This window comes from Mastigoproctus giganteus, chromosome 11 (assembly GCF_048544385.1).
Source record: "Mastigoproctus giganteus isolate SK-2022 chromosome 11, ASM4854438v1, whole genome shotgun sequence".
Lineage (NCBI taxonomy): Eukaryota > Metazoa > Arthropoda > Arachnida > Uropygi > Thelyphonidae > Mastigoproctus > Mastigoproctus giganteus.
In genome coordinates, this window is record NC_143585.1 from 117,902,757 (window position 1) to 117,920,609 (window position 17,853).

Below are 17,853 nucleotides of genomic sequence, written 5' to 3' on the forward strand. Positions count from 1 at the left end.
GCTAGAACAAGTACAGAGAAGGGCAATGACATTAATAAATGGAACAAAGAGTTGGTGTTACCAAGAAAGGCTTAAGTTCTGCAAATTGCAGCTTCCGGAGACTAGGCACCTACAGGGTGATCTAATTGAGGTGTATAAGGCCTTAATGGATTGAGCAAGCTCAAAAACTAATGGGATTCTTCCTCTTGCTCAGATTGCTTACCTGAGGGGGCATAAATTTAAATTGAGGAAAGACAATTGTAGAATAGATGTGTGGAAATTTGCCTTTAGCCAGCAAGTGGTTGATGTTGTTGTGGTTTTTAGGAGCATTAGCAACTACGGCCATATTGCTCCGGGGATATGCAGTGGTCATTCTCTGACCTTTCCGCACCCTCCGTATTTGGTGGGCACGGGCTCGAACCCCGGTCTAATCAAGAAGCGTGTGCTACGCACTGCTGCTCCTGCCCACTGGGCTACGGAGGTGCCATACAAGTGGTTGATAGTTGGAACAAACTTCCATCTGTTGTAGTGGAAGTCAGCAACTTAAATAAGTTCAAGGAAAACAAGATAAAAATATGGAGTGAATGAATGGGCGAAATGGGAAGGGGTTTTATTTTATTTTATTTATTTTTATTATTTTTTTAGCTGATGCTATATAAGCTTGCTTTCTTGCATCATATGCCTCTACTAATGTTAATAGGCAACAATAAAGTACTTCCTCACTAAACAAAGGAATAGAATCTTCTCATTCTGATTCTGATTGGTTAAAATCATCCTTCTGGTTTAGTCTGCTTTGGCAATCAACTTCCAAAATGGAAGTGGAAAGATTGTTGGTATAAAAACTGTTTTAAAAAATGGTGGCATAATAAATTTACTCATAACATTTTTCATCATATATAGGAATAACAACTTCAGTACAGGGATGTGAAGCACAATGGACTGAAAAGCTATGTTCAAATTTTCAAATGCTGGCGACACATTTAAAAGAAACAAATAAATTGCTTTGCTTTATTCAAGCCAGAAGAGAGGAATATGAAAAGACTTTCTGTACAAGTGAGGATAACGGTGACCAGATAAATATGCACATGAAAAAAACCCATGCGAAAATTCTACACAGAAAAAACCCCACTGTCATAAATGTTCACATTATTTTTAGTTTCAAAAAACAAATTATTTCATATTTCAAAACACAACAAAATGTTCAATTTATATATTTTATTTCTACTTCTATACAATGTATTTTAATATAACTTTTGATATAAAACTTTTGATTTTAATATAAAATAGAATATTTGGATGTAAATGTTTGTAATGAAAATTACAGGAAATAAAATGCTCTGGTTTTATCGCAACTAAAGCATTTTATTTAATTTATCAAAATAAATTATTTTTTCTGTCTTACAAAGTGCACAGTCAACACTTTTTGGTTTTTCATCAACAAACGACTAATTCAGACCTATTTCAGTGATTTATTTATTTGTCAAGAATTTGAATAGAATTTTCATTACTGTAAGTTAGCCAATCTCTGCAAGTATTTCTATTTGTCTTCTACCTGCTCATATTCCTGCACAAAAGGGGAAACCAAGTCATGCAGTGCATCATATCTTCTCTAGACGACCTGCCTGTGCATTAGCCAATACCAGCTGCATAACTAAGAAGATATCAGACCACTTAGAGAGTCAGAACATAATGGCCGAATGAACAGCAGAAAGGATGCAAGCGGAGGAGCAAAGGATGCAAAGAGCAATTAACCATAGATGCCGCAGTTATGGATCAAGCCTTCAAGAAGCACTGCAAAGCTATACACAGCCCACATAGATTACCACAAGGCCTTCGACTCCTTACCTCATAGATGGCTAATAGAGACTCTGAAGATCTGTAAGGTCAATCAGATAGTGACAAACTTCCTAGGAGCAACAATGGCAAAATGGAGTACCACCATTAAGGTCGAGAATATCACAACCAGACTAATCCCCATTAGAAGAGGAATCTTTCGGAGAGATGCTCTGAGCCGACTATGGTTCTACCTAGCACTCAACCTGCTATCCACCATGCTCAATGGCAGCAAGTATGGATATAACCTCAACGAAGGAAGAAAGAAGCTGTACACCCTTACCCAACTGATGTACATGGATGACATCGAGCTCTACGGGGCAACCGAGAAGCAACTCCAGATCACCGAATAATTCAGCAAGGACATCAGGATGGAATTTGGTCTAGAAAAATGCAAGACCCACACACAGCACCAGGGAAAATTAGTTGGCCGAAACTACCAGCTGCTGACTGGTAAAGAGATCGAAGCTATGACAGAAGGAGAGACCTACAAATACCTAGGGATGATGCAGGCTGAGCAGTTGGAACACAAGGAAATCAAGAAGTGCCTGACCGAAAAATATCATCAGAAACTCAGAAGCCTGCTGAAAGCAAAACTGAACAGAGGGAACACAGTTAAAAGCCATAAACGTCTATGCAGCTCCGGTAATAACATAAACATTCGTGGTCATAGATTGGACTAACATAGAGCTAGAAGATATCATGCGAAAGACAAGGACAATGATGACCAAGAGTCACCAACACCACCAAAAGTCAGCAACGGAGAGAATAACAATACCTCGGAAAGAGGGAGGAAGAAGCCTGATAGACCTGACAGAACAACAGAAAACAGCGATAGTTAACCTGAAAGATTACTTTGAGAACAACACAGCACCACTCCACCAGGCCATAAGGAAGATAGATAAGTGGTATACCCCACTCAACCTAGGCGAGGAAATCCCCCCACCCAAACGGTACAAGAAACGAAGATAGAAAGATGGGCAAATAAGACACTCCGTGGCAGACACTACAATGACCTCCATCAAGATCACATCGATAACATTGCTTCCAATGCATGGCTCACAAGCGGGACGCTCTTCTCCGAGACTGAAGGATTCATGCTGACCATCCAAGACCAGGTAATCAACACCAGAAACTACAGAAAATACATCACAAAGGAGCCCGGAATGTCAGATGACACATGTCGACGATGCCACCTGGCCTCAGAAACAATCCAACACATCACCGCGAGGTGCAAGGTGATCACCCAGACTGAGTACACTCATAGACACGACCAGGTAGTCAGAATAATACATCAGAAGCTAGCGAGCAAATACCAGTTGATCAAAGAAAGTGTACCATACTACAAGTACAAACCACAGGCAGTACTGGAGACCCCAACTAACAAGCTGTACTGGGACCGCACCATAATAACGGATAGAAGAATCCCGCACAACAGACTGGACATAATCCTTGTGGACAAGAAGGAAAAGACTACCTATCTGATTGACATAGCGGTACCCAACACTGGCAACCTGCAGAAAACCCATGGGGAAAAATCAGGATGTACACGAACCTAAGACAGGAGATCAAAGAGATGTGGCATATGGAACAAGTAATGACCAAGTACAAACACAGGCAGTACTAGAGACCCCAACCCACAAGCTGTACTGGGACCGCACCATAATAACGGATAGAACAATCCCGCACAACAGACCGGACATAACCCTTGTGGACAAGAAGGAAAAGACTACTATCTGATTGACATAGCGGTACCCAACACTGGCAACTTGCAGAAAACCCATGGGGAAAAATCAGGATGTACACGAACCTAAGACAGGAGATCGAAGAGATGTGGCATATGGAACAAGTAATGACCAAGTACAAACCACAGGCAGTACTAGAGACCCCAACCCACAAGCTGTACTGGGACCGCACCATAATAACGGATAGAACAATCCCGCACAACAGACCGGATTGGTTTGGTTTGGTTTTTAATGGCGTATTGGCAGCTAAGGCCATAATGCACCAAGTCAAATTTAAGATGCTACTAAACATTTTGGTAGCCAAGGCTACCACGTCAAACAATTAATTATTATGTTAAAAAGGACCAAGTAAAAGCATAGAAAGTATAAAAACTTAGATCCTTGTATAAAAATTAATAGTTTGTAGAAAGTTAAAAACGTCGGACATATTGTCTCTGTCACCTATTATCTGACTGAGTGTAAATGGCTCAGTCAAATTATTAAAAGCAGTAAAACACAAGCGACATGCTTCTATAAAAACAGGACATTCTATAAAAAGATGACAGACGGTTAAAATAACATTACACATCTCACACATAGGTGGGTCATCCGCCCTCAGCAAATAGGAATGTGTTAGATGACTATGACCTATGCGGAGCCGAGCAAGAACAACTTCCTCTCTTCGGACCCTGCATAGACTGGATTGCCATTGCGTAATTACAGGCTTAATGCGATGTAATTTATTTGTGGCTTGTCCGTGCCAAGAATCTTGCCATTGGGAGAGTAATTTAGAACGTATTATTTGCCTGTAGTCTGTATAGGGGACTGACAGGCAATGATTATCCAGGGAAATGGCTGATTTGGCAGCGGTATCAGCTAATTCATTTCCCCGGATCCCAATGTGGCTTGGGATCCAGAAAAAGCGAATATCAAAGTCTAATTCCACAAGAGAAAAAAGAATCTTCCGGATCCTGGACAGGATTGGATGAGGGTTATACCTCACCGATACTAGTGCCTGTAATACGCTCAATGAATCACAATAAATCATATACCTCTGGTAGTCACGATTTTTAATGTGATCTAGGGCTGATTGTATTGCATGCAACTCAACAGACCGGACATAACCCTTGTGGACAAGAAGGAAAAGACTACCTATCTGATTGACATAGCGGTACCCAACACTGGCAAACCGGCAGAAAACCCATGGGGAAAAATCAGGATGTACACGAACCTAAGACAGGAGATCAAAGAGATGTGGCATATAGAACAAGTAATGACCATCCCAATCATCATGTCAACCACAGGTATGGTGCCAAAGACCCCCTCTACATAATAGCCTAGCAGCAATAGGTCTCCCAGCAAACACCTACAAGGAACTCCAGAAATTCGCAATCCTGAACACCTGTAGGATAGTCAGAGAGTTCCTCGGCCAGACATAACAACAACCACTCTGTGTACTTGGTAGCAATACCCATCACAAGGTGGAACCCCTAATCAGGGAGAAATAATATAATAATAATAATGTATTTGGAAAATTAAATGCACAGGGCATTATCCTTATGGGTTTTTGATAATTAACTATATAGTATCGGTGTAAATACACCATAGTTAACCCATATATTTGAACTACATATGTAGCGTAGAGGGCATCGTTTTAATTGTATCTCATAATGTAGTTGCCTTCACAAGAGATACAATTAAAACGATGCCCTCTACACTACATACGTAGTTCAAATATATGGGTTAACTATGGTGTATTTACACCGATACTATATAGTTAATAATAATAATAAATAAATAATACTGCATCAAGTACGGTGCAGATAAAGTCACTCGCATTCGGTCACTCACTGCATCAAGTGTGGCATGGATAACGTCACTCAAATTCAGTCACTCACTGCATCAAGTGTGGCAAGGATAAAGTCACTCGCATTCAGGCGGACAACACTGGAGCGAGGGGTGCCTTCTCCCGTATGGCTACCACAACTGAAGGACAATCCCATCCAGCCCAACGAAATGGAAGTGCTTTCTGCACAACCACACTAGTGACCAGGCAGGAGGGAAGGAGAAACCAATGCATGAATGGAACATCGAAATAAATATGTTTATCATGCAAACATACTACAAAGCAATGAAACTAGAGACAGACATGACAATGTACAGGACGAAACAATGCAAAATTGTTGAAATTATTCCAGGCTGTGTGAATCACCAGACAGCAAGCAGACGATCTTCAAGAAGCAACTGATATCTCTTGCACTCTTGGAAAAAATCAAGCAGGATATGAGTGACAAACTACAAACAACAAACACAGGCAAAAAAAAAAAAAAAAAAAAGAGAGAATTGGAGGAGGAAGAGCAAGTACATAAACTATAATACAGAGCACCTGAAGTAGAAATGGATGAGATAGTGATATCCAGAATGAAAGAATACCCTAGCAGAATTCGAGGGAATGGACCCCACAAAGACCCACACCGTACCAAATCAGGGATCCAGCAGAACCCTATGGCAAGTCACAGACCACTTCGAACAGCAAATAATACCAGATTACCTCGACAACAATGAAGTAACACTAGATACCATCTACACAGCCATTTACTGTGCCACTGTAGTAGTCACCAGGACGAATGGAAGGGAAACCAGAGAACAAGATAACACAAAATGCAAAGACAAGAAGCCACCAGCATCAGAAAGAGAGAGAGATAAGAGTCAGGATAGACCAACTGACCTAGTACCGATGGGGTAACAGAAGTAAGAAACTGATCACAAAAGTGAAGGCCAGCCTCAAGAAAGGTAACGTCCACAGCAAACACAAGACCTATAATCAGAGAATTTATAACAAGAGACTTTACCATTACAGGGAGAGTGCCTTGTAATTTATAACAAAAGACTTTACCATTACATGGAGAGTGGCCAGAGAAAAACAGACAACAGGATATTTGATGAAAACCAGAGCGCCTTCTACAGGAAATTCAGACAAATGGAGAAGGCAGGCAACAGAACCCCCAAAGAAATCTCAAGTACCAGAAGGTACTTGAGGATTTCTGTGAAAACCTGTGGAGCAGTGAAATTAGCCATAAGGTGCCACCTGTATAGATCTAGAAAAGAAGAAACCCAAGATCATACAAGAGATGGCAGAATGGAAGATTCGGGAAGAAGTAAAACAGTCGATCAGGAAGTCAAACAAATGGTGAATCCCGGGAATCGATAACATCCAGAATTACTGGTACAAGAAGTTCATCTGCGCGCGCGCACGCACACACACACACACACACACACAGGAGCAGTTTGCCCAAATAATAACACACCATCACAACAATCCCAGAGTATGCATAGATAGTCAAGTCCCAGAAAGATAGTCAAATGGCACACAACACTCAGCACCAACAAGGAGACCATACTGACAGAGAGAAGAAACAAAGACTGAAAGATGGGAGGCAAAGAAGACATTCCGTGGCAGATACTACAATGACCTCAATCAAGGCTGTATAGATAAGATGGCTTCCAACGCATGGCTCACAAACAGGAAGCTCTTCCCTAAGACTGAAGATTTCATGCTCACCATCCAATACCAGGTATCAAAATTTTGGCCCCAGAAACAATCCAGTCATCACAGCATGATGATCACCTAGATGGGGTACACTTTCAAACACTACCAGGTGTCCAGGACAATACATCAGAAGCCAGTGCAAAATACCAGCTGATTGAAGAAAGTTTACTGTATTACAAGTATGAGCCTTAGGCTGTACTAGAGACCTCTACTCAGACTATAGTGGGAACATACCATAACAGACAAGATGATCCTGCACAACAGACTAGACATAACTCTCATAGAAACAAGTAATATAAAAAAAAAATGTTTAAAGTCAATTCCTACTTAGGTCAACAAAGAAAAATTTTATTTTAGTTACTTTTTATTAAATAATTACAATTAATATAAATATGTATATACATATGACAGAATCACAATATTAAGTGGCAAAATAGAAAGCGAATTTCCTTGCAATTTTCCATTTTCCTTTCTATATATGGTGTTGGACTATTATTTTTATTCACATGTTTCATTTTCCATTTTGTTCCCTCCTTGACTCAGACTAGAACCCAGAATGAAAAAAGAATCTGAAAAAGAAATTTTTTTCCAGCAATCTACACGCTTCGCCACTGACGATATTTATTCCTAAATTTATATCCTGCTAAATATCTTATATAAGAGAAATTTTTTTCTCCCATATAAAACTATAATTAATTAAATTTAATTAATGAATTAATATTTGAAAAAACTGTATTAACATCAAGTGTCATCCACTACAAGTTTAAAAAAATGTATTTGAACTTGAGTGGATGAATAACAAAAATTTATCAAAAAATTATTGATTTTCGCAAGAATTGAACTCGCATTCACCTTCACGTGAAAAATACTGAAATCCTTGCATTTTACCGATTGAGCTACTGCCTGTTGATTTCAATTTTATTCCTAAATTTATATCCTGCTAAATATCTTATACAAGAAGTTTTTTTCTCCCATATAAAACTAAAATTAATCAATTAAATTTATTTAATGAATTAATATTTGAAAAAAACTGTATTAACATCAAGTGTCATCCACTACAAGTTTAAAAAAATTTATTTGAACTTGAGTGGATGAATAAAAAGTATTTTATTAACGATTGAAAATTTGAACAAGATATATAAATATATATAGGGAGAGTGTGAACTAATAGTAGGAATTGAAAAAGGAAATGGTTACCTACCTGATACATAGTGGTGCCCAACACCGGCAACCTCCAGAAAACATAAGAGGAAAAGATCAGGAGGAACTGAGATGTAAGACAGGAAGTGAAAGATATGTGGCATATGGAACAAGTAATGATCATCCTGTCAACCACTGGAATTGTGCCAAAGCAACAATAGGCCTCCCAGAGAACACTTAGGCGCCTCCGTAGCCAGGTGGGAAGGAGCAGCAGTGCGTAGCACATGCTTCTGGATTAGACCAGAGTTCGAGCCCGTCACCACCAAATACGGAGGATGCGGAAAGGTCAGGGAATGACCACCGCATTTCCCGGAGCAATATGGCCTTAGTTGCTAATGCTCCTAAAAACCAAAACAACAACAACAACATAGAGAACACTTGGAACTCCAGAAACACACAATCCTGAACACCTGTAGGATAATAAGAGAGTTCCATGATCAATTGTAACAATAATAATAGTAACCAAATGCAACCAACCACCCCATGTTCCTGGTATCAGTGCCTGTCATCTGTGTCTGGGTGGAAAAAATCCCATAAAGAAAAAGTATTTTTAAATAAATAACACATCTGTACATTGGAAAAATACTGATGTTAATATGTAAAATAACAAACATTTGGCCAAAAATCAAAAGAAAACTAAACTTATCAGAACACCAGAAGACATCTGATTATTGGCTCTTAGATTCATCTCTCTCTCTCTCTCTCTCTCTCTCTCTCTCTCTCTCTCTCTCTCTCTCTCTCTCTCCCCCAATGTGGGACAATTATGATATCAAAGAGAGCTGTATCACCAGATGTGTTCAATCACCTGGGAACATCTATGCCACTGCAAACTCATTGAGGCCCTACTCAGTATTGGGCAGGTAACAGACTTTTAATGTCATTTCAGTGTATTTGTATTCTTTTAAATTTGGTTTCCATGTGTTTAACTCAAGCACATGTTGAGTGAAAACCTGTATGTGTGCGTGTGCATTGTGAAAGACCTTTACAGACATTGTGAAAGACCTAGCATAATCATGAAATGATTATGCTAGGTCTTTCACAATGTCTGTAAAGGGAGGGAATTTGTGCCCATTTCTTGCACTTTGGCCTCGGGTGGTTTTGTTTCCTTACCTATGATACTGGTCACACCTAGTAAAGGCAAGAGCACTGCAACTCAGTGAGTAGAGCTTAAAAGAAGTCAGTGATTGGTAACAACAATTAGGGTGGGGGATTATTTTATGACGTTAATTATTATCTTTGACTTCTGTTATTTTACTGTTTTCTGTAACAACACATTCAAAAATTTAAAGCAAAAGCAGTATGTCATTCAAACGTTCACTGTTAGTAATAACAAACTCAGTTGGCATTTGGGACCAACACAAAATGGGTCAGCCACAAAGCACTAATAGTAAAATTAATATGCTACATATAAATGCTTTAACAAATTTCTTAAATTAAATAAAAATCAGTGCTCACCATTAACAGCAGCTGGCTGGCTTGGAGTTTCAGTAACTGTTTGAGCAGCACTTCTTCTAGCTTCTTCTTCTTGTCTTTGTCGTTGTTCTTCCATTGAAACTCGCAAAGCCTAATGGTATATTAAAAAAGATAAGGATCGTGAAAAAATAATAAGCAGTTATTAACTAATGCTTCAACCAGAATTTGTATAGGGTAGTGCATACATATATTTCACATTTGAGATGTTTTTAAGAAGTGTTCCAACTTTAAATGTTATTTACAAAGATCAATGTAAACTCCTAATGAACTGCTTATTTATGTATAAAGCATTTAAAATGGTACATATATTTTCTGGATATATGGCTATGATCTCTTCCACACATCTAAGTTCTCCGCATTAGAGTCCTTTGAAAACACACTCTCATTCAAATAACTCTACAAAATAAAAAAATTTTTAAAAAAAGCTGTTGCTAATGGTGCCCCTGATCATTGCAAAAACTATTGCATACCATCTGACAAACTGTTCTTTATTTATGAAAAAAGTTTGTGGGGTTTTTTTTTTTTTTTTTAATTCTGCTTGACCAGGACATACACCAATGCTTCATCTTTTACTAATGGATCGCAAAACTTATTCTTTTTTTTTTTTTTAATTAAAAAAAACTTAGTGCTGCTGAAATTAAAAAGAACCACATTATAAACATGAAACTATTAGACACTCCCATTTCCCAGTTTAGAATGACAATAAGATGTGAAAATTCAAATTGATATGTGCACACACATTAATGTTTTATAAAAGTAAACAGATAAATAATAACACTGGTTTACAGTGTATCTGTGGTTTGAGTAAAAGTATGTGGCAGTTATTTATGCATGTTTACTGATTACTAAACCGATGTCAGTTTGTTTCTATCATGTAAAGATTTTTCACAATTCATTAACAAAATATTATCTAGGTATTATATGCAAATGTGTACATAACTATAGTTTCTGCAATGGTTTACAAGTTTTATACCCCTATATTCGTAATCAGTATCAAATATTGTAAAATGTTAACCCGTGGCCACTGTGCCGTGATGGGCTGTTGCAACTAATATCGTGTAAATTATTATTCTAAGAGTTGCAATAAAGATTCTTCTTCTTCTTCTTCTTATATTTGCCTCAAATACAACAGATTGCATGTTTAACCCGTAACAAAAGGCCTCCGTAGCCGAGTGGTCAGGAGCAGGAGTGCAGTAACACACGCTCTTTGAATAGACCGGGGTTCAAGCCCCTGACTGCTGAATACGGTCGATCTGCCAACCCACACTGGACCAGCGTGGCAGATTATGGTCCATTTCCCTCAGCATGAATTGTTGAGGAGGCTTCCATCCTGCAGTGCGTTGATAATGGCTGCACTTTACTTTTTTTTTTTTTTTTTAACCCGTAACTACACACACACACACACACACACACACACACACACACTGCACTACACTGCACCGTAACTACACTTTATTAAATTGACCCAGGAAGGTAGACGGCCCCCACCCCACTCTTCCTGCCCATCTGTGATTCCCAGAATTTTATTTTCTGAGTGGAGTCTGGGAGACTCCTGTGTGTGGTTACAGGTTAAACTCGCTCACTTGTTTGTGCAATCATGCACTGACTTGTTTGTACAGTCTACTCAACCACAGAGCCTATATAAGTGGCACATCCCTTATGCGGTCACAGTACTCCTGTAAAAACCATCGTGAGCTCTCATTGTGTGTTAGTTTTCTTTTAGTATGGCAACTAGAAAGTGTATAAACAGTCCCAACATATTTTGTTACATATGTGGTTGTTTTGTTCCTGTACAGCAGAGGCGAAATATTACCAATTTTGTAAAAAAATCATATTATGCATACTTTGACATAAAACTAGGCGATCAGGATAAATCCTGGGCACCGCATAAAGTATGCCATACATGTGTCGAATATCTCGGAAAATGGAGTCAAGGAAAAAAGGTGTGCTTGCCATTTGCTATTCCTATGGTGTGGCACGAGCCAGTAAGCCATGCCGAATGTTACTTTTGTGTATGCGACGTTAAAGGTTACAATTAAAAAAAATAAAAAGGACATCAAATATCCAGATCTACCGTCAGCCATAAGACCGGTTCCGTGTGGACCTGATCTGCCTGTAAAACCTCCACCAGAAACTTTGAAGTGCACATCTTCTTCCACCGAAGCAGATGCTAAAGGGGTTAGTGAAGAGGAATGTTATCAACCAGAAAATATTTTAACGCCACAGCAATTCATGCAAGTCGAACTGAACAATTTAGTAAGGGACTTAGGTCTTCCAAAGTATGCTGCTGAAATTCTGGGATCCAGACTTCAAGCAAAGAACTTACTTGCTCCAGGTACATCATTTTCCTGGTACAGAAATCGTGAAAAGGAGTTTATACAGTATCTTTCACAAGAAGGTCCTCTCGTATATTGCAGTGATATCGCTGGTTTAATAAGTGCCTTAGGGCGGAAACACACTACTGTCACTTCACGAGACTTCACTCATATACATATCTAACTTCAAATGTGGGGGAGCTATATTTAACAATTAGCGTATTGCTCGGAGAGCACCGTTGTGATTGGCTGGATTCACAAGATAACACGTCGGGCTTCAAGGCCGAATGACATTGTCAGGGAGTCAGATTTTTCTGTTCAAACAGAAATTTCATTAGGCCTGACCACGTGACAAGCGGAAAATGGAGGAAATGCTAATACAAAATTAAATTAGAAGTAAATAATCTGTTTTGAGTGCATAAGTAAGAATATCCAAAATCAAATAACAACATCAAGGACATTGCACCTGTGCATATTCCGAAGCACCCTCTACTTCGACCAGCCACTCGGCATGCTCACTGCAAATGTCCAGCCACAGGAACGCTCAAAAATGGCCAAAGGAGGAAAACAAACCAACAGAATTACAAATTGAGAGAATGAACAAGTCAATCATTTCAATTTGAACAACTCATACATAACGATTTCTTACAAGTTCAATTTTTAGGGTTGAGAAGTTTTTCATTGTAAATAAATTTCATTAAAAATTTTTGTTTCGTATTTTGACAGAATAAATCCTTATTCAAAATTAAACTTGCAGTATTTCAACTTTCCTTAAACATATAACTAATTTTTCCTTAGTGCTATTTGCGTATTTTGCCCTTGAATGTTATCCTTAATTGGATTATATAGGAAATTAAATTCTTTATTCATCCGGAAGTACATCATGAAACGATTTATCTTCTTCTAAGTCCTGCAGTAAATGATGGAATTCGCCTTTTTCTGTTCTCTTCCAGTTGATGTCGTGTATCCATTGCGTACGCTTTTGTTTTCTCGGCTATAAGAAAAGCGCATGCATTTTCTAAATCTTCTTCAAAATCTGAGGAGGATGAGCTGTGGCAATTCATTTTGCTTCAGCTTTCCTCAAAGAGAATGACACATATACAACGTTACAAGTTTCCGACGTATCCCTTTTGGAAGTATAATAAAATTTCCAACATACACCTTTTTTAACATTTGAAATGGGGAATTTGAAAAAAGCAGAACTCATAAAATAACCTGTTGAGATGATTATTTAGGAAGAAAGAATTAAATGATGATAAAGTTGTTGTTGAAATGCACCCTTAAAGACTCAAAAAACAACATTCCTTTGACCTTAAAGACTCAAAAAACAACATTCTATCCTATTTACAAAGGGGGTTACAGAATATTCATATTATGCTTACTTTGTAACCTTTTACATTCAAACTTGACTTCTTTTCTATTTCGTCGTAATGGTTTAAGGCTCAGGCAACAAAATTTTTTTTTATTTAAAATTCCCAATTTCAATATCGATTTGCTGTATGAAGAATATGCTCTGTTGAAATCATTCCGCAAAAATATTGAGACAAAAGACCTCAAAAATACCACAGATGTTTCGATAAAAGTTTTAAATGCATACGAAGTACGTACTACAGAAAAAAACATTAATTTTGTTTTTGCTTTTCCTCACTCAAATGCAATGCGTGAATGAGTATTTAATAAGAATTTTGAAGGAGAACTCTTGCCAAAAACCAATCACAATTTGTCTTGCAAAGAATTTTACACAAATGCACTAAAAAAATGAAAAACTGTTAAAGAAAATTCGCTCAAATGAGAAGTATTGCTAGGTAAATATTTTCTTTTCGATAAAATAAATCAGGTATATTGAATATGTATTATAAATAATTATGTAAAACATTTGATGTTAATATTTATAAAAAGTTTCCTTTAGTATTTACAACTCTTGCAATAAAATTTTTCGAATTAAATGAATTAAAGCACAGGCTATGTTTCGGTTAGTTCTATTAAAATTTGACTAATTCTGCATTCCACAAACTTGTAAAAATCAACAAAATATAGAAATAAAATGGTTGTTATTAAAATTGTTCGGTTTTCTTTTAAGATATAATGCGTGTACCCCTAAACGAGGAATGAATATCTCAAAGATAAGCATGAGTACCTCGAGATCAAATTTTTAATATGGCCACCGTATGTTACAGTGATGTTTCTTCTCTGACCGACTTCGCAGTTTACATTAAACTGGGACCACAGAGTACTACTCTGTGACAGGGACATGATGAGATTCACATGACGTGATAATAGTGTGTTTCTGTCCTTAGAAGCTCCATCATATGTTCTTAGTGAATTTGAAAATGAAATGCACAAGGCATAATCCTTATGAGTTTTGGTAATTAACTATATAATATCGGTGTAGATACACCACAGTTAACCTATAAATTTGAACTACGTATGTAGCGTAAAAGGCATCGTTTTAATAGTATCTCATATTGTGGGTGCCTTCACCGGGGTCAAAAAATATCGTGCATGAAAGTTTGGTGAAGCCAGATAAAATACTTTTACCTCCACTGCATATCAAATTAGGCATAATGAAGCAATTTGTTAAAGCATTGAATAAGGATGGCAACTGCTTTAAGTACCTTTGAAGTAAATTTCCTGGTTTATCTGAGGCAAAACTTAAGAAGGGTATCTTCATTGGTCCCCAAATTAGAAAATTGGTTCTAGACAGTCAGTTTGAAACTATTATGACTGATGTTGAAAGGGAAGCCTGGATTGCTTTTAAAAGTGTAATGGAAAACTTTCTACGAAATCATAACTCACAGGATTATGAGAAAATTATTCAAAATATGCCCAAAAAGCTTCGCAATTTAGGTTGCAATATGAGCATCAAAATTCACTTTTTGCATGCCCATCTTGATTTTTTCCCAAAAATCTTGCACAGATGAGCAAAAAACAAGGGGAGAGCTTCCAAAACAAGGGGAGAGGTACCAGGAAAGTTGGAATACAAGCATGATGACTGACTACTACTGGTGTTTAAAAAGATTCACTTTTTGCATGCCCATCTTGATTTTTTTCCCCAAAAATCTTGCACAGGTGAGGGAAGAACAAGGGAAGAGAGATTCCATCATGACATAAAGGAAATGGAGCAGAGGTACCAGGGAAGGTGGAATACAAGCATGACTGACTACTGCTGATGTTTAAAAAGAGAGAAACCTGGCACTGTACATAAAAGAAAAACGATTAAACGTCCTTTTCAAACAAAGAGATAAAGGTCTGATTAATGAAAGTTTCAGAATTTTGGTTAATACTTGTTAGTATTTTTTGATATACGAAAATGTAATCCTATCAATTTGTCATTACTAAATACAATAAAGTTATATATTTTTGTAAAAAACAATTCTTTTTTATTTCTTAAATTGTGATATATCTGGATATGGTAGGAAAAAATCGAGGTCATATTTGAAATCACAGCAACATATTTTGGCAGTAGGACCTACTGAAATTCAAACCACAGTAAACAAACTTAAATTTGTAAACTAGTGTAATCAATGCAAGACCCTATTTTATACAATAATTAAAACAAAACAAAGAGTACCAATATTTGTTGCAGAAGTGGCAACTCTTCGATAAGACAAATTTATATTATGCTGGAACCAAAAGTAACAAGTTGACGTGTAGATAAAAATAGCACAGCAGCACAAATGATTGGGTATCATCTGAAACGTTCATTCAACATATAACTATCAGTAAACAATAACTGTTCAGTTCCAAAATTACCAAAGTAAAACTTCAATTTTGTATGAACCGTGGGCTATTTATTAAATCACAAAAAATTATTTCAAGTGTCCTGTGCAAGCACTTACAGGTTAACAGTGTAAACAATATTACTGCAGCATGCCAGTATATTTTTTCATGCATATCATGCATGTTTTAAATTCTGTAAGTGGGATCAACTGATGATGTTACCAACGTTGAATTCTAAATGGGAAGCCTTCAGGGACTTTATTTTGGAGGCTACAAGGCTCTTCATTCCAACTAAGAAATACTGTTCAAGGTTTAGTCCTAAATTGATGTCATGAGGCTTGTAGCAGAGAAGAAAAATGCATGGGATGCATATAACGTATCAGGTGACACAGAAGCTTATGGCAGATATAAACTAGTTAGGTAGAACAAAGGAAGTTAGGCAGATTACGAGAAATCCTTGGCAAAAGATGAAAATAAAAACGACAAAGAGTTCTTTACTTATGTAAACCCTAGAAGGAAAGGAATGAATCAGATTGGACCACTTAACATAGCTGGATTGACTATTGATGATCATGCTCAGGTAGCTGATAAACTAAATGAGTATTCTGCATCTACATTCACACATGGGGAGTTATTCAATGAGGGGAGTGCCAGAAGTTTATCAAACTAACAGGGAGCTAAGTGATTTTGTAATAACTGAGAGCAAAGTGGAGGAGAAATTGTTGAAGTTAAACATAAAAAAGGCACCCGGGGAGGATGGGATCTATCCAGTTATATTAAAGGAGGCAGCAAAGGAAGTAAGCAAACCCTTAGCCATAATCATGAGAGCTTCCTTGGATTTAGGGGAGGTCCCCATGGACTGGAGGTGTACAAATGTATTACCAATTTTCAAAGGATGTTCAAAAGGTGACACAAGTAACTATAGACCTGTTAGTTTAACTTGTGTTCTGGGGAAAATAATGAGATCACTGGTTAAAGAAGCATTGCAGGATCATCTAGACAAGACTGCAGTAATCATCTAGACAAGACTCCCTTTAACAAACCCATGCTGTTAAGACACAGCATGGGTTTGTTAAAGGGAGGTCTTGTCTGACCAATTTGATTGGATACTATGATGTGGTCACAAAGGAACTGAATGCCAAAAATAATTTTGATATCATATACTTGGATTTCCGGAAAGCTTTTGATACTGTTGCACATGGAAGACTGCTATACAAATTGGAGAGATATGGCATTAAGGATAAGTTGTTACAATGGATAAAGGGATGGTTGAGAAGACAGCGGGTGGTAGTCAATGGACACTGCTCTTCGTGAACAAATATTAATAATGGAGTTCCCCAGGGTTCGGTGCTGGGCCCATTGTTGTTTTCTGTATTTGTCAATGATATTGATGAAGGTATATTAGGTTTAATGTCCAAGTTTGCAGATGATACAAAGGCTGGCAGGGTTGTTAACGACAGTAAAGACAGTATGATACTACAACTGGATCTAGATAAGTTGAGCAAATGGGCTGAGAAGTAGCAACTAAAGTTTAACATTGACAAATGCAAAGTACTGCATGTGGGTAGCAATAACCGAAGAGAAATGTACCAACTGTGTGGTACTACACTCAGGGAAGTGGAATGTGAAAAAGACCTGGGGGGGGGATAACTGTGCAGTCAAATATGAAGTTCGCTGAGCAGCAGATGGGCTTCCAGAGCAGGTCATGGAGTCTTGTCAATGATATATAAGAATTTTGCTAGCAGGGACAGGGAGGTGATTATCCCACTATACAAGGAAATGGTCAGGCCACACCTAGAGTACTGTGTACAGGTCTGGAGGCCTCATTTTAGGAAGAATATAGAGTTAGTAGAAAGAAGGGCAACAAGATTGGTGAGGGGAACAAAGGGGGTACTCTTACAAAGAAAGGCTTAAGTTCTGCAAATTGCAGTGCCTGGAGAGTAGGCAACCGCGAGGTGATTTGATTGAGGTGTATAAGGCCTTGGGGTTGAGCAAGCTGAATGCTGATGCGATTCTTCCTCTTGCTCAGATTAAGAACCTGAGGGGGGAACAGATTCAA

At 37.8% G+C, this 17,853-nt stretch overlaps 1 protein-coding gene across 2 annotated transcripts in view; it reads right to left on the reverse strand.

Moving 5' to 3' along the window:
* Positions 1-17,853, reverse strand: part of Rpn10 (regulatory particle non-ATPase 10) — a 267,771-nt gene that overhangs the window by 41,035 nt on the left and 208,883 nt on the right. For both annotated transcript variants that reach the window (XM_090385019.1, XM_090385020.1), the window contains one exon: positions 9,742-9,850. In XM_090385019.1, the coding sequence (XP_090241145.1) occupies positions 9,742-9,850 (109 nt within the window). The remainder of the gene's footprint in view (positions 1-9,741; positions 9,851-17,853) is intronic.